Genomic DNA, 21,425 nt, shown 5'->3' on the forward strand with positions numbered 1-21,425 from the left:
AAACATGAGCAAGCTACTTCATACACACAGTCTTAACTTTGCCTCTGTTCAGTTACTGACCTTGTCAAAGGCAACCCAAAACCTATGTGAGTGTGCACAGTGCTCCCCTCCGTCAGATGCTGACACATTATCCACACGGTGGCTCAAAGGAAAGTAATAGCATGTAGCAGAGGCTGAGCCATATAAAGGCCTTAGAATACCTTTGATTGCTCCTCCTGTGCAGGTCATTAGATGCAAAGCAAACATTTGCAGAACATGGACATTTAAAACAGTAAAGGGTACCCACCTAGGCAGATAGGCCTTGGGGACCAGACAAGGTCAGCTGTTTGAAATAGGAGATTTCTTTCTTTTTCCGTGTGATGGCTGATACCCTCTCTTGAGCTCAAACTTGATGGGGAATGTTTTTTTTGTTTGTTTGTTTTGTTTTTTAATTAGGGAATACTTCATGAATTTTGTGAGTCATCGTTGCATGTGCAGGGGCCATGCTAATCTCTGTGTTGTTCTGATTTTAATATAGGTGCTGCTGCAAGGAGCATGGGGGTTTGGGAGTCTTTTAGTATGTTTTTTTTTCTTTTTACTTTTCTTTCTTATACCCTCTAGATTGTCAGATTTGCTCTTCAGAGACATAATATGAATAATAGCTAACATATTAAGCACTTACTGTATGTCAGGAATATTTCAAGTTGCTTTTTTCTTGCATAATCCTTACAACAACCTTATGAGGGTGATAACTGTTAATACCTCTTCTTAAGGTATTCTTCTAATATTCTTCTAATATTACATGGCCTGCCCAAGATCACCTTAGGTGGGAAGTAGCAGGCCTGGGATTCAAACCTAAGCAATCTGTCTGACTCCAGATCCTCTCTCTCAACCATGACATCACACTCCCTATCTCAAGACCTCTTGGAAGTCAACAGCCCTCGAGCTCCTTTTTTGGATGTTATGTTGAGGTACCCAGAATGATTAGACAGGTAGAGATAAGTCAAAGCTGTTTCAGTCTTTTTACCACCTGCTTAATCTGCCTTCAGAAACCACAGCCTGGAGGTTGAGTGTGCAGATAACAGAGTCGGTCTTTCTAGGGGTTAAGAGCTCTGTGTGGTCCAGCTAATTTTAATCACAGCTAGATGAGACAGGGAGCTGATTTCCTGAAGTCCTAGAAGTTAGTGGGAGTTCCGGTTTCTGATTACAGTCCCAGCTGAATTTCTGCTGAGGGCGAGTGACGTGTCCAGGGGGTCTTGGCGTGGGTTTGTTCTCACTCCTGTGACCTTTTTCCTAATAGTTCAGGGCAGGTCAGAAAAGAATGTGGGAAGAAATACTATCTTCAGGGGACCTACAGGGTAAAGCTTTCAGGAGACAAGGAATATTTTAAGTAATCTCTGCTTTTGCTAAATCAAACCTCTGTCTCGTTGCAACTTGGGGACATTGTGCCCAGATGCTGAAAACTACTACTTAGGTTGGCTGGGTCTGGTACAAGACAGGTGATAAAGGCTTAGAAAAATAAAGAAGAAGGAAATGTGAAATTTGTGGACACAGCAGAGCTAGACCGGGAGTAGCTGGCAGGAAAGGGCTATTATACATACTTACGGATGCCATGGGGAAGGTCGGCCAGGGAGAGGCAGAGTCTAGTCTACAGTGTGGTAACTAACCCAGAGCCAAAAGGCTTGTTTGTTTGAATACATAATCTTTTTCATCGTTCAGAAATGAAAAAGCCTAGATATCTTGGATATTGGTATCATAGATTGGGTCCTGAAATGATAAGAGACACTGGGAGAAAAATGGGTGAAATTGATGTAAAATCTGGAATATAGTATATAGTAAAAACAAACAAAAAACCCCACAAAAAACAGAAGGACAAATGGATAGATATACTGAACGTTGAAAAATCTCCCTTCCATTCTGTTCCCCAGGTACCTAGTTTTATTCCCACTCACCAACCAATGTGATTAGTCGTGTGTTCTTCTAGAGCCTTCTATCTTTAATACTTACACAAGCGCATCTGTGCATTCTACTTGAAACAAATGGTAAGATACTATATACACCATTCTGGCACTTGCTGTCTCTTTGTCTCAGTCATACAATATTTTAATACTACCTGTTAAGGAGCAATGTATTATTTTCAAACATTTTTGGGTTAAGTAACACCCTGCATCTTCAATAATAGTGTGTACCTTGCTTTTGCATTTAACACTGTAACAAAGAGTTTTTGATGAGCTGTGTATAGCATCTGACAAGATAACAAGGGGTCTGCCCTAAGAAAGTTAGAGCCCACAATAGAACTCAAACATCTGAGACTTTTGAGAAAGCTCGCCGTGCCCGTCTGATCTCTAGGTTTGTTGTAGCTTAAGTCTGCTCTTGTGGTTGGAGAAGTACTCATTCTGGCTGGTGTTCTTGGCGAATCAGGGGCTTACGCACTTTGAGCGTAGGTCCCCAGATGTTCTCTTCTTTTGTTTGGTGTCGGCACCAACCAGTTATTGAATCCTTGGTGGTCAATAACTTCTTACATTTGTGAAGCATTTTCCATTGACAAGGTACTTTGTGTTATGAATCTTATTCCTCACAAGAACAAAGAGAGAGAGAGAGAGAGAGGGAGGAGAGATCAGCTAAGATTTGCCTCTATTTTCCCAATGAGAAAGCCTTCTGGAAGACCTTGAGTCAAGTGTTCTGACTCTAAATCACGTACTCTCTTCATCCTTTCATAGTGGTCCTCTTTGTTCCCAAAGCTCAATTGATTGGAATGTTTTCCTTCCTGCTTCGACTTCCTCAGTTGATAACTATTATAATGGCTAATATTTAAGGGTTGACTCATGTCAGTCAGGTACTAATCGAAGCACTATATATGAATTATTTAATCTTAACCACATGAGGTAAGCTTTATAGCTCTACACATGCTGAAACCAAGATTCAGAGAGGGTGATTTATTTGCTCCAAGTCACACAGCTAGTAATTGGCAAGCTAGGATGTCCTTCCGGGTCATCCTGGCTCCAGTGAATACTCTTAACCATTCTGTATTCTGCCCTGAATGAGAACTGGCTGTCCCATGTCTTTGATTTGCTCTTCCCAAGAATTCAAGAGAAGTTGTGCTCTGGAAATCCAATACCAGTTTTATATCTGGTGATATAAACTGTGGCATGAAGGTAGAGGATGAAGCAAGGAGTAGTAATAATGCATGATTATTAGTGTCATAGCTTCTGCGTTCATTGTGATTCATTGTGTGACTCCAGGCAAAGCTTCATCTTCTTTGTCAAGTATTCCCAGCCTTGTAAAAATGGAATTAAGATTGTGAGGTGAAAATATTTGAGTCCCACAGGATTAAGACAGTCTTTGTATAGGGGCGCCTGGGTGGCTCAGTCGGTTAAGCATCCAACTCATGATTTTGGCTCACATCGTGATCTCACAGTTCACGGGATCCAGCCCCATGTCGGGCTCTGTGCTGATGGTGTGGAGCCTGCTTGGGATTCTGTCTCTCCCTCTCTCTCTCTGCCCCTCCCCCGTTTGCTCTCTCTCTCCCAAATAAAAATAAACTTAAAAAAAAACAATCTTTGTATAAAAGTAAATTCACAATATCCTTGATGCTATGGTGATAATTACTGCTTTGCATTGAATTAAGTGCATATCTGGGAATCAGTTTATCAGGGTCATCTTGATAAATGAAGGTTGTTGGAAAATGCTTGCGTGTACCTCAGGTTTTCTGTGCGTGAACTGGAACATCTACCAGTTTGTATTGTGGTTATTGTTTTTTTCATCTACCACTTTCTTGACGGCCTTTTTAGTGGGATGACGCTTCTGGGTCTGCCTTGAGAGGACCACCTACATTACATGTCTGTCTCTCGCACTTGGCCTAGAGTGGGGTGGCTCTAGAGCCGATAAGCTTGAATGAACATTTACTTTGTAAAGCCCTGTGGATGGTGAGGAGGAAGCGATTAACTAAATTGAGGCAAGAGGCCACAGAGCATGACAGTGACATCATTCAGACTTCTTTGGGACTGATCTTTTCTGTAGTGACACTGGGAGCTAATACATGCACAAGAGTTGATGTCTGTTGATCCCATCTGCTTGTGTTTCTCCATATTCTTGATGCTTTGACAGGAATGGGGGCAAGTCTGACCCTGTCTTCCCTTGGTTGACTAGACGAGTGGGTGTCAGGACTCTGTGCTTTTGTACTGAGAATGTCACACTGTTTCCTGAGTGTTGCTTTAAACTAACCACCGCCTAATCTCAGCTATTGCTTCTGGTGCTTCCTGGTCATTAGTTTCTTGTGTGTCTTGGGGGTGAGGGGGTTGTGTGGAGAGGAGACCAGAGGAGCAAGAAAGGAAAGGGTGTGGAAGCCGCCGAGTTCCACAGTGCTGTATTGGTAGTGCAGCTGAATTCCAGGAGCCCAGCAAAAGAGGGATCAGTTTAATCTGGCAAAAGCCATAGCCAAATAGGGACAGACTTACTTCTTGATAAGCAGTTTTAGCTGTCACTTGCTTTTGCTGGACAAGTTGTGGCCTCCAAAGACTCTCTTCATACTCGTCCTGAGCAGCTGCTTGTTGACATGGAAATTATCTTTGCAGATGTTTTTAAATCAATGACTTTGAAATATTAGTGTGTGCACAATAAAATGCCCCACCCCACTCTCAGGGATTCTGATTCAATTGATCTGGGGTGGAGGCCAGGAATCTGCATTTTTTCTAACACGCGTTAGGTGATTTAGATAGTCCGTGGACCACACTCCCCAAAAGACTTAGATTTTGTTCTAGTTTCCATTTGGCCCAGTTTCTGGAATAGCTTCTTTTCTGCTGTAGTCTGTTTTAATCGGTTTCTTTATTGAAGGATTTATTAGCATCTCCGTGTTTACTACCTGTTCCTTTCTCACATCATCACAGTAACTAGAGAGGGAACCAGACGCAGTTAACTCCATTTTATTGGGGGTGAGGGGGTGGGAGATGGAACCGAGGCATAGGAAGAGGTAGGTCACAGTGAGTCAGAGGCAGAGGTGGTGGGAATTGAAGTCCTGAATTGATGACTCTCAAACCAGGCAATTTTCTGGGACCTATTTTTTCAGCTTGTAATTTCATATTTAATCATAGTTACTCCTTAGGTATGCCATTCATTGTGCTTGGGTAAGGAAAGCCTATCTGAGCTTTAAACAAAATAGAATTAATTGGTGCTAATTTTTCAGCGTAGTGAGGCTCATCTAAGCTTGAGCAAACATGTGGATGATGGTATGTGTGGGACTGGTCTTGATGTGTTTCTGTATTTGCTTCCTCTACCATTTCTGAAGACTTTTTACAGCAAGTATAAGGGAGCAGATTTCTCGTCCACATACCAATAGGAACCCCCTCTGATCTTCTAACTGGTAAAGTGCAAAATCGAAAAACCTTCTAGCCCTTTTCCCCTCAACCTTGCGTGGTATTTGAATCCATTTCTAAAGGAAAAGAAAATCGTGAAAACTCTCAGGCAATTTAAATTATTTTTATTACAATGTTATTTAAACTTGCAAATATACAATAGGAATATAATGTTCTTTTATTTATAGTTCTTATATGCTAAAAAACTGAGAGAGCTCTACAATTTAAATCCAAGTGAGACTGGATTATCCCTTGTATTGTGACTGTTGTCTTGCCTGTGAGAGCTCAGCTTCTTTTGAGTTCAAAGTACAGGTGCCACCAAGTGACCCATGGCACCTGTTTGCTCTACTTTTCTGTTAGAAATGCTGCGACAGTCAAGTTCCATGATGTCATTTGGCTTTCACTGAGTGCATGAAAACCCCATTTTCAGTTTAAATCCACCTCTGCTCTTCTCTCATTAACCTAGAATGGCAAAAGCACTGAAACACACATGCAAATGTAAGGATAGAAATAGTGTGGCCTACTGGCTATAAAGCCGCCATCCAGATAATCCAGAATATGTTCACATCAATCTAAAAGATATTACCAAAATGAAAACCAAATTGAAACCCTACAGAATACATCCGCAGACCTAATTTGAGAGATAACTGTTCAGGTCCATTGGTTCCCAAACTTTAATGCTATCAAGGCTCCATCTACTGTGTCGACTTCCCAGAACCCTGTTTTTTTTTTTGTTGTTGTTTTGTTTTGTTTTTTAAGTCTCCTAAATTACATTTGTTAATAACTTTACGTTTGTATTAATTAGATACATAGAATTACCATTTCAGAGCTTATGATCACCGTATGTAGTTTATCATTCTAAGCTGCTTAAATTGTAGTCGGAAGCAAACAAAAAACAGGGGGACATCCTAGTTCTGTGTGCCCTTGATAAAGGGTGAAGGAAAACTTTCCATTAACTTTTCTAAGAAAGAACTCCAGCACTCTCCCCTCCTCCTCCTGCTGGCTTTGAGGACTCGTGGAGTTCTAGGGATGCCACTTTAGCCTTTCTCGTAGAGCAAAGTAGCCACTCCACCCAATCTGGAAGGATTAAAGCTTGTCCTCGTTTTGCGTGATTGTTGTACTTCTAGCATGCTAAAGACCTAAAAGAGGGAGGAAGAAAAAAAAAACAACAGAAGGCACCATTCCAGTACCAAACTGAAAAGAAACACAAAAACAAGAGAGCAGCATGTTTTTAACAGCTTGCATGGAAAAAGCGGAAAAAATATTGACTGGGGAGTTTGGACAGCCCCGTTCATTTTCTCTCGCCGCCCGCGTTATTTGTCTTACGAAGCAGGAGCCAGATACAATTCTGGCTCACAGGCCAGAGGAAGAGGTGGAGGGGTTCTGTGAAAGCTAGCGGGGAAATTAGGGCTGGAGACCCGGTGGCTCAGGGCCAGGACGAAGCCGGGGGAGGCGCTAAATCTGTTTTCCTCCTGCCCTCGGGCATCCTCTTTGGTCTGCCTGAGTCCTGGGAGCAGGGCTCGCAACACTCAGGTAGGTCCTTGATCCCTTCAGCCCATCATGAGCAGAATGCATTCCTGCCCCTGTTTCTTTCGGCTGTGTAAAGGATGTGGGGGCTCCATTCGCTTCCTCAGCCCACCCTTGTTCTGGAGTTTAGACGTGCAGTCCCCGCAATGGGGTCCACGTGGGGGCCTCCTTCAGCCGGGCGGGGACTCTACTCCCCCACTTCGGCGAAGCAGGAGCACTGGCCTTAGTTCCGCCGGCCTGGGCGCGGGGCGGGGCCTGGGCGCGGGGCGGGGGCGGGGCCTGGGCGCGGGGCGGGGCCTGGGCGCGCGGCTGGCGGCGGCGACCAGCCGGAGGAGAAAGAACATGGCGGGCACAGCGGGGCCCGGGACCGGCCCGGGGGCAGCGGGAGGAGATGGAGACGATTCGCTATACCCGATCGCGGTTTTAATCGACGAGCTCCGCAACGAGGATGTGCAGGTACTGGAATCGGGCCGGGGAATGGAGTTGGGCCCGGCGGGGCATGTGGTAGGGGAGGAGGAAGGCCGGCGCCGTGGTGGGAGAGGCCCGGGGACTGAAGGAGCCGGCTTCGGCGGTGGGAGAGGCCCGGGGACTGAAAGAGCCGGCTTCGGCTTCTGAACAGAAATTTAATTGAGAGGAGGGGAAAGTCCCAGGAGGGGTGTGGTGGCTTGACTAGACCTTATCTGGACCTGGGCAGAGCTCCCACTCCCAGCGTCCGGTCCCGGCGGTTGTGGGAGCCCCGGCTTCCCAGCCCCGGCTTCCCGCCTGGGCGCCCCTTCCGGGCGGTGCAGGGAGGCGGATTCGCGTCCAGTCCTGGGCCGGGAGGAGGCCGACGTGGCCCGAGGGGGCTGGAGCGGGCTGCAGGTGAATGAAAGCTTTCCTCTAGGCTGGGAAACTGGCTGTGCTTGGTGGGTAGAGAGAGAGTGGGGTGGCTTACCTAGATGAGTTGGTGCGTTAGCTCTGCTGTAACTTTTCTTTGGAGAGGCAAGGGTTGTCTTCAACCATTTCACCTGCTTCACTAGTGCCAATGTGCTCTCATTTTGAAATCGTCTCCCTTCCTGTATGTGGTATTTTCTTTTTCTAACGGGCCCTATGAGTGTGGCTCTTAAAAAAATCTTCGTTTGGTTAAAATGAAGGCACGTTCCACTGCTTCTGAGGTTCCTCATAGAATCAAACCCAAGTTGAAGGTTTGCCTCTTTCTCAGTGTGTGTCGTTGTCTCACTTGTTTGTAGTATTCTTGTTTTGGTCTAAATCACAACTGTTTATTCTTTGCACTTTGTATTTTTAAAGCTCCGCCTTAACAGTATTAAGAAGTTATCCACAATTGCTCTGGCACTTGGAGTAGAAAGGACACGAACAGAACTGCTGCCATTCCTTACAGGTATATGAATTTTTTGTTTGAAGAGAGGCATGGCCATTTCCATTTTCCGTGGCTTTCAAATTTTCCAGTGGCTTTCAAGACTTTGACTCTTTTTTTAGAAAGTGTTACCCACACTATTGAGTACTAAGCTGAGCCTGATGCACTCTGAGGAAACGAGACAGGGCATAGCATCATGGGGCCAGATGTATTCAGTTAACTGTTGAGCTCATGGGAAACTCATTGATACGGGGTTATCAACTTCTAATTCATTGTGTCATACAGATCTGGAATGCTGTTAGGATTGTGACGGGCCCCTCTAGCTAAATATCGAGTCTATTCCTACTTCTCTGTGAGTGTCCAGCTCCGGGCCTGCTCTCTTTGTTGATGAGTACCTGGTCGTTGTCATTTCCAGATACGATTTATGATGAAGATGAGGTACTGTTAGCTCTTGCTGAGCAACTGGGAAATTTCACTGGCCTGGTGGGAGGTCCTGACTTTGCCCACTGTCTGCTGGTGAGTATATTTTGCCTACCATTCTTCCATAACTTAACCTGTATAAACCATACAGTATTTGTCGATAGGAACACTACATTTTTAATGCAGGTTTTTTTTTGTAGATAGCCTCAGTGTTGGCTGTTGAGAGGACAGATAATGTAGGTGCTTCGGATTCAACCCTTTTTCTGACTGAGAGCATCAGAACTTTGTGTGAACTTGCCAGTTGGGAGAAAAAGGGTTCGATTATTTTTATGGGTCTTCTCCCCACCCCCTGAAATTAGAGATCTTAATTCTCATCTAGCAGTGTCATGAATTTGGAAATGTTTATTAGCTTTTTCTTTTCTTTTCTTTTCTTTTTTTTTAAAGCTCTTATTTCTGTAAGTAATCCTTATTTCCAGGGTGGAGTTTGAACTTAACAGCCCTGAGATCAAGAACTGTATGCTCTATAGACTGAACCAGTCAGGTGCCCTGGAAATGTTTATTAGCTTTTTGTCTTTGATTGTAAGCCTGTGGTTTGCTTCTGATTTACTCTGTGGATTTGATGAGTTCAGCTCAATTTGGTTGACATTTACTGACCACCTGCTATATCAGGCCCTGAAGTTACAGTGTTGCTGTGAAGAAGGCCAGCGTGAATGGGATGAGGTCTCTGCCTTAGGTATCGACAGACAATTACCGTACAGTGTTAAATGGAAGAATGGGAGCACATAAGAGGTACCTGAATAGCAGAAAGGAGAAAGGGATTCATCCAGGGTGATGAGAGAAAACCTCTTGGGGGATGATGTCTGAATTAGGTTTTGAAGGATGACAGCATTTGGACAAGATAGACATATATGCCTCATGGCTCAAATACTGTCTATATGATGTTGATCTCTGATTTTTCTTTCTACCTCTGACCTTTCCATAGAATTCCAGATACATTGATAGAGATATCTGCTTGTATCTCTCTACATTATCTGCCTGTGGCTTTTCCTCTTGGATATCAAACAGGCATTTCAGATTTAACATGCCTGGGTGGTTCATTTGGTTAAGCATCCAACTCTTGATAGTAGCTCAGGTCTTAATCTCAGGTTCGTGAGTCCAAGCCCTGAGTTGGGTTCCCTGCTGGGCATGGAGCCTACTTAAAAAAAAAAAATGTTAACATGCCTGAAACGGAACTCCATTTTCTCCCCCAAATATGCCTGTCATTTAGTGGTCCCATCTCAGTAAACGGCATCACTGTCCTCCCATTTGCACAAACCAAAACCTAGAAGACATTCTTGAAAATTTCTTTCACTCATTTCCCAGATTGGATCTGTTAGTAATTCTGGTAGATTCCAAATGCGTTCCAAATCAGTTCACTTTCCTTCTTCCCCACTACTACCTAGCTCATCTCTCCTCGTCTTTCCAGACGTCACAGTCTTTCCGCTAGATTACTGCAGTAACATCCTGACCAGTTGTTCTCCACTCCTGCCTCCCACCCTTCCCTGTAGTCCACTGTTCACCTGGCACATGGGTTACTTCCTGCCACAGCTCTTAGAAAATCCAGATTCCAGGGCACCTGTGTGGCTCAGTCGCTTAAGTGACCAACTCTTGATTTTGGCTCAGGTCACGGTCTCATGGTTCATGAGATTGAGCCCCGTATCAGGCTCTGCACTGACAGCTCGGAGCCTGCTTGCGATTCTCTTTCCCTCTCTCTCTGCCCCTCCCCTCTTCATTCTCTCTCTCTCAAAATAAATGAATAAACTTAAAAATAAAGAAAATCCAAATTCCTATCTTAGGTTTTGTAAGCTAAGTTACAAGCTATCTCTGAATATATCTCCTACTGTGTTCCTTCTTGATAACCTCATTCTGTTTACAGGGATCTTCTTTCTGTCCTTTGAATAAACCAAGCTTATTATTACCCTAAGATTATTGCCCTATGTTGTCCCCTCTAATGTTCTCTTGAGCTTCTGGTGGCTGCGTCCTTGTCATTCAGATATCAACCTCAGTGCATCTTCTCAAAGAGGCCTTTCCTGAACACCCAGCCTGAAATTGCCTCCTAGTCACCCCTTATCACATCATCCTATTCTGTTTCTTTACAGGGTACTCATCACCATAAGATTATGTTCTTTGTTAGTTGTCTTCCTGCACTACAATAAAAGTCCACTAGAGCGAAGAACCTGTCTGCCTTGTTTTTTCTCTGTCCTCGCTGCTAAAATACAGCAGTAATCATTCATTGACTCGGGTTTGGAAGTATGAAACAGGTTGTGTGACTGGAGTACATAGGAGTGGTGGGCGGAACAGTAGAAGAGGGCCTGGAGACTTAGGCAGAGTTAAAATCCAGAGATAGCTCGTCTTTGATTCTCAGGAGCTTGGCCTTATCCTATGGTAGTGATAGAGATGATCCACTGATACTGTATGAGAGGAGCTCCGAGGAGGCAGACGTAGCTAGTGAAAGGCCTTTCAAGTAAGAAAGCAGTATCCTTTTAAAGGGCTTCTGGAATACCTCTTAGGAATGCCAAGTACTTTCTACTTTTGTGTATTAGACATTTTTTGAAACGTAATATTAGTAGACACAGTTGTTTTCTTTGAGTCATAATTTTGTTTCAGTCTTTTCGTGAGTCCTGTATTGTGGATTTTTATCTTCAACATTTGCAGCTCATGGCGTATGCTGAATACGCCTCTACCAAATGCAGACCCAGAAAGGAAGAGGTTCAGAGAACCAGCCCTCGTGTGCTTTTCGCTGGGCTGGGTCATGTTCACTTTCTGATCCTATTCCAGACCAACCCCTTTGGTCTCTTCTGTTTCTAAAGCTGCAAACAGGGATTCCTACCATCTCTGTGTTCTTCATTGCTCTGTCCACAACTCCTGCTCTCTGTCTGGCTCACAAAGAGTCTGCAGTATCTTCTGAAAAAAGTGGTTTCGTACTCAGCCTCTTACATGTTAGGTAAGTTGATGGTGTGGGGCTGGTGGACAGGGCTGCTTCTCCGAAGGTTGTGTGGCCTCAGTGGCCTGATGAGATGTCATCCTTTAATTGTGCTGCCCACTGTTGCTCATGTTTTTGCAGTTACTCTTGAGGAAAAACATGGTCTTATCTGAATTTGGCTACATATCTTTTAAACCTAGTCATTCAGCTCACAGTAATATTAATATTGTGTCGAGTCTCCACGGTGTCGTTTGTAGACACCATCTGGGAATTGCCATCTGGGACATGAGACCTTGGCTGTCCTACAGAAGTCGTGTCTTCAGGTTGGACACACCATATGTTATCACTGTGTGAACTGAAAGTAACCATTTGGTGTGATGTAGCGAACATTCTGGTTACATGTACCACCTCCCTTCAGTCCCTGTAAAAGGTGATAATCTGTATCTACCCTGATTCAGTAAGTTTTCTTTTCTGATTTTTCCTTTTTGGCCTATTCAGCCTCCTTTGGAAAGTCTGGCAACTGTGGAAGAGACTGTGGTTCGAGACAAGGCTGTGGAGTCGCTGAGGCAGATCTCCCAGGAGCACACTCCTAATGCTCTGGAAGCCCATTTTGTACCTCTGGTGAAGCGTCTGGCGAGTGGAGACTGGTTTACTTCTCGCACATCTGCGTGTGGCTTGTTCAGTGTTTGCTATCCCAGGGCTTCAGATGCTGTCAGAGCAGAAATTAGACAGTAAGATACGTTGTTTTTTTGAGTTATTTGGGGTTTTTGGGAACTTCTGGCTGACAGTTACACAATACCCTGTTACCTGTGAGTGGCTGATAGCAGGACACGTGTGATAACATGACTTTTTATCATTCAATTGAATATACGAGTGCTTTTAGATTAGAAGCCTACCTAAGCACTGATATTCATAAAAGAAAACCTCTAAGATGGCCGTGTGTGTGTGTGTGTGTGTGTGTGTGTGTGTGTGTGTGTTGGGGGCATTTAATTCAGTGGTACTTGACAGGAAATACCTTCATTATCATTTGCTTTAGGCACTTCCGTTCGTTGTGCTCAGATGACACTCCCATGGTACGACGTGCTGCCGCTTCCAAACTGGGCGAATTTGCAAAAGTTTTGGAATTAGATAGTGTGAAAAGTGAAATTGTTCCGCTGTTCACTAACCTAGCTTCAGACGAACAGGTAAGTTAGTGATTAGTATCTGAGGTACATAGATTTCCTTTCCTCTAACGTTTTAAGGATTCCTTTGGGAGTTTTGGTTATATGTTAGGATCCTTTTTGCAAAATTAATACTTAATTTTGGGCTAGATAATTTTTTATTTTAATGTTTATTTATTTTTGAGGCAGAGAGAGACAGAACATGAGTGGGGGAGGGTTAGAGAGAGAGAGGGAGACACAGAATGAGAAGCAGGCTCCAGGCTCCGAGCTGTCAGCACAGAGCCCGATGCGGGGCTTGAACTCACAGACCATGAGATCATGACCTGAGCCAAAGTCGGAAGCTCAACCGACTGAGCCACCCAGGCGCCCCTAGATAGAATTTAATATGAGCCATCTTGGTGCCTTTCCATTTCTGTCTTAACCAGACCATGATTTTCTCTTGTGCTGGCAGTGGTTAAAACAAGAGTCAGAGAGGAGATGGGAATCCTCTAAGAAGGGAAGACCAAAGCTGCTTTAAGGGCTAACACACCTTCACGCATTGCAGCCGGTCACAGCGGGGTCATGTTGCCTGGGATTTTTGACTTTCAGATAAACAAATGTGTTAGGAAGGCTGCCTGAGCCTCTCCCTTCTCTGGAGGACTGTATAGGGGGACTTTGTACAATAGCAATTTTAAGTCCAAGGATCTGGATCTTTTTGGTGTAGAAATAATAACAATAAGGAGCACCTGCAGTAAGTGTGTGATTTTTCTTAGCCTGTCCTAAGGGGTTTTTACGTAAAAGAAATACTGGGGTAATAGTTGCCCCATGAGGTAGATAGCCCATGTTACGTGTTAGGGAATGACAGACACAGAAAGTCGAAGTAGCTTTTTCAGGATGGCATGGTTTGCAGTGGTGTAGATGGGGTTAGAGTCTAGGCAGTTGGGCTTCAGAGTCCAGAGCCTTCATGGCTAAGCCGAACTGCCTTCTTTGTGGCTAGAGGATCCACCCCCAGAGTTTCTGGACCCCAGAAGAATGCGTGTGGGTTTTAATTTGCTTGGTGTCTTCCTGGAATCACTTCACATGTGGAGGACCTGGACCTCTCGATGAGTCTCATATTGAAAGATGGTAAATCTTACCTTAAAATAATTGAAAAAACTTACTGAGATACCATATAGAGGGGAGCACAAAAGATACAACTCTGAATAATAAGAAGGTTAGGAGGCAGAACTTTGACAGCCACCACCCTGGAAGCCCGCCCCAGCTCTCGCCCACGCACACCCACCCCCTGCCTGCTTCAGATAACACTTTCTCTTGACTTTTGTGGTTACCAGCTCTTACTTCTCTTTGTACTTTTATGGAACATTATAGTTTAAAACCACACTGTTCAACAAATATAGTGTAAGTTACCTGTTAATTTTTTAAGTTTTCCAGTAGTCACATTTTAAAAACTAGAAAATGGGAAATTAATTTTAATAGTTTATGTTATTTAACACACTGCGTGCAAAATAGTGACCATATGAACATGGGCATTAGCGTATTTCATGGACTCAAGAGCCACATGTGGGTGGTGGTTACATCGGACAGCAGAGGTTCAAATCCTCCTTGGGATTTTATTGATGACGCTTCCCATGGTATAATTTAACATTTTCTTTTGTCCTCGGTATTTCCTGCAACTTGAATGCAGTGTGGGGGAGGAGGGTTTGTAAACTTTGCCTGTAAAGGGCCAGATGGTAAATATTTTCAGCCTTGTGGCTGTTGTAACTACTCAACTCTGCTTTCGTAGCACAAAAGCTCTATATGTAAACTGATGTGTGTGGTGTTGGAGTAAAACTTTATTTACGTGAAGTAGCTGCAGTTTTGCATTCGGCCAGTGTTTGCCCCATCCATGATCTAGAGGCTTGATGAGATTTAGGTTTGATATTTTTGGGGTGATAAGACCACGTTATATGTGGGATCGTACACTTCGTTAAGAGGCATATAATTTCTAGTTGTGATACGTTAGAAAAAAAAATAAGTGCTTAATTGTATATGTGTATGTGTATTCTGTCTGACCCCTGGTAGAATTGGGGCTCCTGGCTTAGTCATTTTTGGAAAAAACAGTTATTGAGTACCTGCTACATATCGGGCACTGTTCCAGTGCTGGGCTACAGTGTTTAACCATTATAAACAGATCAATAAGCATGATAAATGCTAGGATGAAAATAAAGTAGGGTGATGTAACAGGGACTGATTATAGGGCATTCCTCTAGACTGGTTAGTCAGAGAAGGACTCTGAAGTAGTGATACAAACTGAGAAACAAAAGAAAAATGCCAGCCATACCCTTTCCTGGAGTACCGGAGCTCCACCGGGAGAAGCCACCTAGCGTAAAGGCCGTCAGGTTGGAACAAAGCGGGTGACAGGGACTCTGGTAAGGTCTTCCGGAGAAGATAGGCCGAGGCCAGATCATGGAGGCCCTCTAAGTCAGGGTATGGAGTTTGAAGTTTTTTCCTAGGTGCAGTGAGAATACACCTAGATTGTAAGCAGAGGTGGTGTGACTTGGTGTAATGTACCTTTTAAAAAGAACATCCCGGCATTCTGGCTTCTGGGTGAAAGCTGAATTGTAAGGGGGTGGGGGTGGGGTTTAGAAGCAGGAAGACCAGTTAGGAGACATCTGCCGTAAGGTAGGCAAGGCAGGATGGTGAACTAAGGTGGCATAGTGAAGGTGGAGAGAATCTGGAGACAGGTTTAGAGGCAGAGTCACTGGGACGATGGGAAGAGGGGAAAGAGCAGTCAAGGAGACCTTGACCTTTGGCTTTAGCCCAAACCGGGTGAATGGTGGTGTCATTGCTGAGACAGAGAAGAGGCTGGGAAGAGGAGCAGGTATTGGGGAGAAAAGTCATTGATGAATTTAACAAATATTTATTGGTAAATATTTCCAGAGATGATAGTAGTCCCTTGATAGAGCATTGTTTTTGGATTCAAAATTCCTTGTGTAGCCACTACCAGGAACCTAGTTCTGCCTTTTTTTAGCTGGTTTCCTTGTGGGTAGAGGAGCGAGTATCTTGGGGATACAGTAAATTATTGTTCATCGACGATTTTTAAAATTTGTAATATTTTGGAAAGTATGATGTGTAATATTTGTGAAATATGTAATAGCATATGCACACATGGTGTTCAGAGTTTTGGTTCCTCCTGGGTGCTTATGTTTTTACATATTTTTAGTTTCTATTTGTTAAGATTTCCAAGTCTGTAATCTCAATTCCTAATTTCTCATTGATGTGTCTAATTGCGTGTTTCCACTCGGTCAAAAGACACATAGGTATCACATTGGCATTTGGCAGTTTACATTTGGGGAGCTGAGGTCATTAATCTCACAGTTTTCTAAAGTTTTTGGCCTCTTTTTTCTAGGCTTGGTTACCTCAAAGTTATTCTGCCCCTGATTCTCAACATTTAAATCCAGTGTTGTTGTTGTTTTTTATTACTAACTCTTTTATTTTTTGTGTGTTTCTTTCCAAGTCATCATCTCATGCCCAAACTATTACTGTCACCCCAAACTGAGTGTTTTAAAAACTAAGCTTCCTAAGTGTTTCCCCTAGCCTTATTCTTTTGTTTTTGTTCTGATCTGTTAAACAGCTTGTTCAAGTAGTTTTCATTTTTGTCCTTCAACAACTTATTAGAGGAGGCCTTGAAGACATCATTATAATGTTCTCTTTTTTTATTTAATTTTTACATTTTCATTTGTTTTCCTTAATAAAAGCTCTGCACTCTAGCCAAGGAAATTACTGTTCACTCTACAACAAGGTATTTTGTTTTTGTTTTTGTTTTTAAATGTTTATTTATTTTTGAGAGACAGAATGAGCTGGGGAGGGGCAGAGGGAGAGGGACAGAGGATCCAAAGTGGGCTCCGTGCTGATAGCAGAGAGCCACATATGTGGGGCTTTAACTCATGAACCATGAAATCATGACCTGAGCCAAATGAAGTCAGGAGCTCAACTGACTGAGCCCTCCTAGAGCAAGGTTGTTTCTCCCTTTATGGATTTTGATACACTGTTCCAGGCAAAGGGATCAGCTGTATGAAAGGAAGGAAGGAAGGAAGACATGAAGCTGTATGCAGTGGTTTTTTTTTTTCCTTCTTTCCGTTCCATTTTTTTTAGAGTTCATTTATTTTTGAGAGACGGAGAGAGACAGAGTGTGAGCAGAGGAGGGGCAGAAAGAGAGGGAGACACAGAATCTGAAGCAGGCTCCAGGCTCCCAACTGTCAACACAGAGCCCCACGGGGGGCTCGAACTCACAAACTGTGAGATCATGACCTGAGCCAAGGTCAGCCCCTTAACTCACTGAGCCACCCAGATGCCCTTTTTTTTTTTTTTCTTCTTTTAAACGAAAGCCACAGCACTGCCTCGTACCACACGTACTGCCCTGTGGCTCTCGGTAGATACCATCTGACTAACAGAAAGAAGTTCTATTCCTTTAGGATTCAGTGCGTCTCTTAGCTGTGGAAGCTTGTGTCAGTATCGCCCAGTTGCTGTCCCAGGAGGACCTTGAGGCTCTGGTGATGCCCACGCTCCGGCAAGCAGCGGAAGATAAATCTTGGAGGGTTCGCTATATGGTAGCTGACAAGTTTTCAGAGGTAAGGTTATTATAGTGACATCTTTTAAGTACTAAGACAAAAAAAACAAAACCTCTTTTTTGTTGTGTACCAGAAGTTTCTGAATGAATTCTTCTGAATGGGAATGCCTGTAGCAAGAATATACTTGAAGATTATACTGTTTTTGTTTTGTTCTTGTTAAACTTGTTAGCGTGCGTTAAAACATGTACAATTTTTTTTATAGCTCCAGAAAGCTGTGGGTCCTAAAATCACCCTAAATGACCTCATCCCCGCCTTTCAGAACCTACTCAAAGACTGTGAAGCTGAAGTCCGAGCAGCTGCTGCCCACAAAGTAAAAGGTTAAGGCGTTCAATTGATGTCTCAGGACATAGCCTTCATTTTTGGTGTATTTTTTAAATGTCAGTGAATTTTGTATGTTTGTTATTGTGGGATGTGTCTTTGAGTAAGAGATGATTTCAGTGTGTGGAAATGTCACACTGTGAGACAGAGCTGCTCTATTTATATTTAAAACCAAATAACCATTGTATCTTGTTCCTGTCAAAAAGATGCCTTTTTAGGATTGGTGTATTTGGCGTATAGATTGATAAAAAGTACGCTCAGAATAAGACCTCTTTTCCCTTATTAGCTTAAACATATGATTTGATTTAATTTGCACCTCTTGGTAAACCTGGCATCTTGTAAATGGCTGTATGTAAGCATTATTGTTTTCTATTTATCTCTTTTAGAACTCTGTGAGAACTTACCCACTGAAGGTAGAGAGACCATAATTATGAGTCAGATTCTCCCCTATATAAAGGTAAACCTAACTAGGTTATTTTTTGTTTCACTCTGCCCTGTATGATACAAGGCAGACTTTACCTCCATTTTTCTCTTTCTTTGTTTTACCTTAAAGCTTTTTGAGGGGCACCTGGGTGGTCCAGTCAGTTACTGCTGACTCTTGGTTTCAGCTCAGGTCATGATCTCACGGTTCACAAGTTTGAGCCCTGCATTGGGCTCTGTGCTGACAGTGCAGAGCCTACTTGGGATTCTCTCTCTCTCTCTGCCCCTCCCCTGCTCGTGCACCCACGTGTGTGCTCTGTCTCTCTCTCTCTCTCTCTCAAAAATAAATGAATAAATTAAAAAAGAAAAAAAACATAGACCTTAAAGCTTTTTTTGAATGTAAAGGTGGATAGGGAATAATTGGGACAGTTATGTTAATGTGACATTGTTCTTTATTATGTTGGGAATTGTAAAATGCTCTTTGGTGCATAGGTTTGTGTTGTTACACAGATGATCTGAAGAAGTGTATCAGCCAGTGAATATTGAAATAGTGCTGTCTCTAAATTCCTTGGGAGATGGTATGGAAGTCTCAGTCGTCTTGCCACAAAAGAAGGCTTTTAATTTTTATTTTATTTTAGGAATTAGTATCTGATACAAATCAACATGTCAAATCGGCTCTAGCATCTGTAATTATGGGATTGTCTACCATTTTGGGAAAAGAGAATACCATTGAACACCTTCTACCTCTTTTTTTAGCTCAGTTAAAGGATGAGGTGAGTCCGTCTAAAAACTCTGTTGCCTTTGATAGTCAGTGATTTGTTTGGTTTTGGTTTGGGGTTGCACTAAAATAGAACCTGAAACAGGGATGAAGGGATAAAAAAAGGTAGCTTATTTTAAACCAGTGACAATTCCTGTGTTTGGGTTTGGAGTTCCAAATTCTGCAGAAAATGAGCACAAGGAGCCATTGATACAGACCTGAAAACGTTTTTATGTCCTCTCTGCCTGATTCCTGCTGATATCCACTGGTGTCATCTCTTTAAAGCCAATGTTTCTTCATTTTAAATGCTTTAAGTTAAATATTATAGTATCAAAATTCTAATGATAGCTATAAAATCTATTGACGAATACAGTCAGTTAGGCGTGATCATAAATGCTTTGCATGTATGGTTATGTTTAATCCTCAAAATAATCTTATGAAGCCCATCTCATTATTATCCCCATTTTATAGATGAGGAAACTGAGCCAGAGAGATAAATAATTCACCCCAAGTCTTGGCAGTGGCAAATCTGGGATTGGAATCAGTGTAATTTGATTCTAGAGCCTATGCTTTTTACTGTCCTATAGACTTTTCATTGAAAGTTCTGGTAGATATCAGTTACATTTATGTGCTTTGAATTGAGTAGTGAGTATTTGTTTTAAGGCTGTACTTTTTTTTCACCCGAGTCAATGCTTTCTTATTTAAAAAAAAATGTTTGGCAGTTGTTAACCTCATCATGATAGTAGGAGAACGTTGGCAGAGACCTTGATGCTCATATGTGTTCTTGCAGTGTCCGGAAGTTCGTTTGAATATCATCTCTAACTTGGATTGTGTAAATGAAGTGATTGGGATCCGTCAGCTCTCTCAGTCCCTCCTTCCTGCCATAGTGGAGCTGGCTGAAGATGCCAAGTGGAGGGTCCGGCTGGCCATCATTGAGTATATGCCACTGCTGGCGGGCCAGCTGGTGAGTGCCTTGGCTCACCAAATGATGGGTAGCATCAGATCGTCGGGCACAGTCGCTGTGGCTCATAGGAGCCCCACACAGCTTATCTGATAATGTTCATTTAGATGCACGAAAGTCTGACCTGGTTGCCCATAGGATGGTTTTGATCTTCTGTAGTGCATTAACTTCTAACAAGAAGGTATTACAGAAACGCCTTTCACCTCCTCACCACCTAATAGCAAAGCCATAGAAGAATGTCGTTTTGGTATGTATAAGAGAGCGTGGTATTTAGTGTCTCCATGTCTGAAGGAATTCTTAACCGAGAAGAAAAGGGAGTGTGGTTTCAAGATACGTCAGCTTTGATTTTTGCTCTGGGCAGCTTCCCTGTTTGCCCATATTCTGAGCAGAATGTCCCTGGTTACCACTTTTCCTACGTTCTGGATACAGGGAGTTGAGGAATCATCATATAGGGAAGGAATATGATGTTTATAGTGTTAGTATTTTGGACAGAGACCACATTATCGCTGTTTATGTTACATGGGTAGTTTTACTCTGATAATCATAGTAATTAAAATTTCAGAGGCGCCTGGGTGGCTCAGTCAGTTGAGTGTCCGACTCGTCATTTCGGCTCAGGTCATGATCCCAGGGTTGCAGGGTTGCAGGACTGAGTCCCGCATCCGGCTCTGCATTGATGGTGGAGCCCACTTGGGATTCCCTCCCCCTCTCCCTCTCCCTCTCCCTCTCCCTCCCCCTCCCCACACTTGCTGTCTCTTAAAAAAAATTTAGCTGGGGAGATGGACAAGTGATCACTTTTAGGGCAGCGACTGTGTTCAGTGTTCTTCTTCCAGAGCCCGCCAGTATCTGGCAGCAGTTAAGCACGTAACTATTTGTAGAATGTCGAACGAACGAATACCTGAATGTTTTTTGAGAAAGCTACTAATACCTGTCCACTTGCAGCTAACATTGCTGCATTTTGTGTCCCCCTCTCCCCCAGACTTCCATTACTGTCAGATCACAGCAGGTGGGATGTAATTTCTCTTTTCTTAGACCCTTAGATGTATATTACTGATTTTGGCATATTTAGTTTACAAAGCGCACCCTGTGCATGTCTGTGGCATCATATATTTTAAAAAATTTGAAGTGTCTCGTTCTTCAGGATGGATGCCAGAGGTATCTGTGTATAGCTAAATAGGGTCAGGTGAAGTCATGTTGTCATCTGTTTTTCCTGTGACTCCCACGTGCTGCTGAGGGTCATCTTCTCTTCTTCACTGGTGACTGTCATGGGTCACCTGTCCGGAGTAGAAAGCGGCAGTGCGTAACTGCTGAAGACTGAAAGTACTGTCCAGAAGGGGGGGTGGGGGTGATGTTTCTTTTAATCTCTGCTCCCTTCAGATCTGTGCAGCTGGCAAAGGTGGGTAGCTCTGTGGTACAGGAGTCTGGAAGCAGGGCGGGTGGTGGTGAGTTTGGCGGACTCATACCTGTCTGGCGGGGGAGACGTGCAGCAGTTGGGAGCGCTGTCCACGTCTTCAACTTCTTGTTAGTATCATGTTGCCTTGTTACTTATCACCTTACGTGTAAAGATTTTTATATCACGTAGTCAATTTGTAAAATTCTTCCAAGACTTTATATGTGGCCTGGCTTGTGG

General features: G+C 43.3%; 1 protein-coding gene and 1 non-coding gene across 6 annotated transcripts in view; one reads left to right on the forward strand and one right to left on the reverse strand.

The window, feature by feature from the left end:
• Positions 1 to 427: 427 nt before the first annotated feature.
• LOC132662615 (U6 spliceosomal RNA) lies at positions 428 to 536 on the reverse strand. Its single transcript, XR_009602635.1, has one exon. It is a non-coding gene; the product is annotated as a U6 spliceosomal RNA (small nuclear RNA).
• Positions 537 to 7,155: 6,619 nt separating this feature from the next.
• PPP2R1B (protein phosphatase 2 scaffold subunit Abeta) overlaps positions 7,156 to 21,425 on the forward strand; it is a 33,058-nt gene continuing 18,788 nt past the window's right edge. For 4 of the 5 annotated variants that reach the window (XM_060604667.3, XM_060604665.3, XM_060604669.3 and 1 more), the window contains exons 1-10: positions 7,156 to 7,313; positions 8,145 to 8,235; positions 8,627 to 8,727; positions 12,092 to 12,324; positions 12,630 to 12,777; positions 17,187 to 17,342; positions 17,545 to 17,659; positions 18,047 to 18,117; positions 18,719 to 18,853; positions 19,628 to 19,801. In XM_060604667.3, the coding sequence (XP_060460650.3) occupies positions 7,200 to 7,313; positions 8,145 to 8,235; positions 8,627 to 8,727; positions 12,092 to 12,324; positions 12,630 to 12,777; positions 17,187 to 17,342; positions 17,545 to 17,659; positions 18,047 to 18,117; positions 18,719 to 18,853; positions 19,628 to 19,801 (1,338 nt within the window). In that variant the 5' untranslated portion in view covers positions 7,156 to 7,199. The remainder of the gene's footprint in view (positions 7,314 to 8,144; positions 8,236 to 8,626; positions 8,728 to 12,091; positions 12,325 to 12,629; positions 12,778 to 17,186; positions 17,343 to 17,544; positions 17,660 to 18,046; positions 18,118 to 18,718; positions 18,854 to 19,627; positions 19,802 to 21,425) is intronic. The other variant, XM_060604670.3, reaches the window with a different exon arrangement.

Source organism: Panthera onca, chromosome D1 (assembly GCF_046562875.1).
Source record: "Panthera onca isolate mPanOnc1 chromosome D1, mPanOnc1 haplotype 2, whole genome shotgun sequence".
NCBI lineage: Eukaryota > Metazoa > Chordata > Mammalia > Carnivora > Felidae > Panthera > Panthera onca.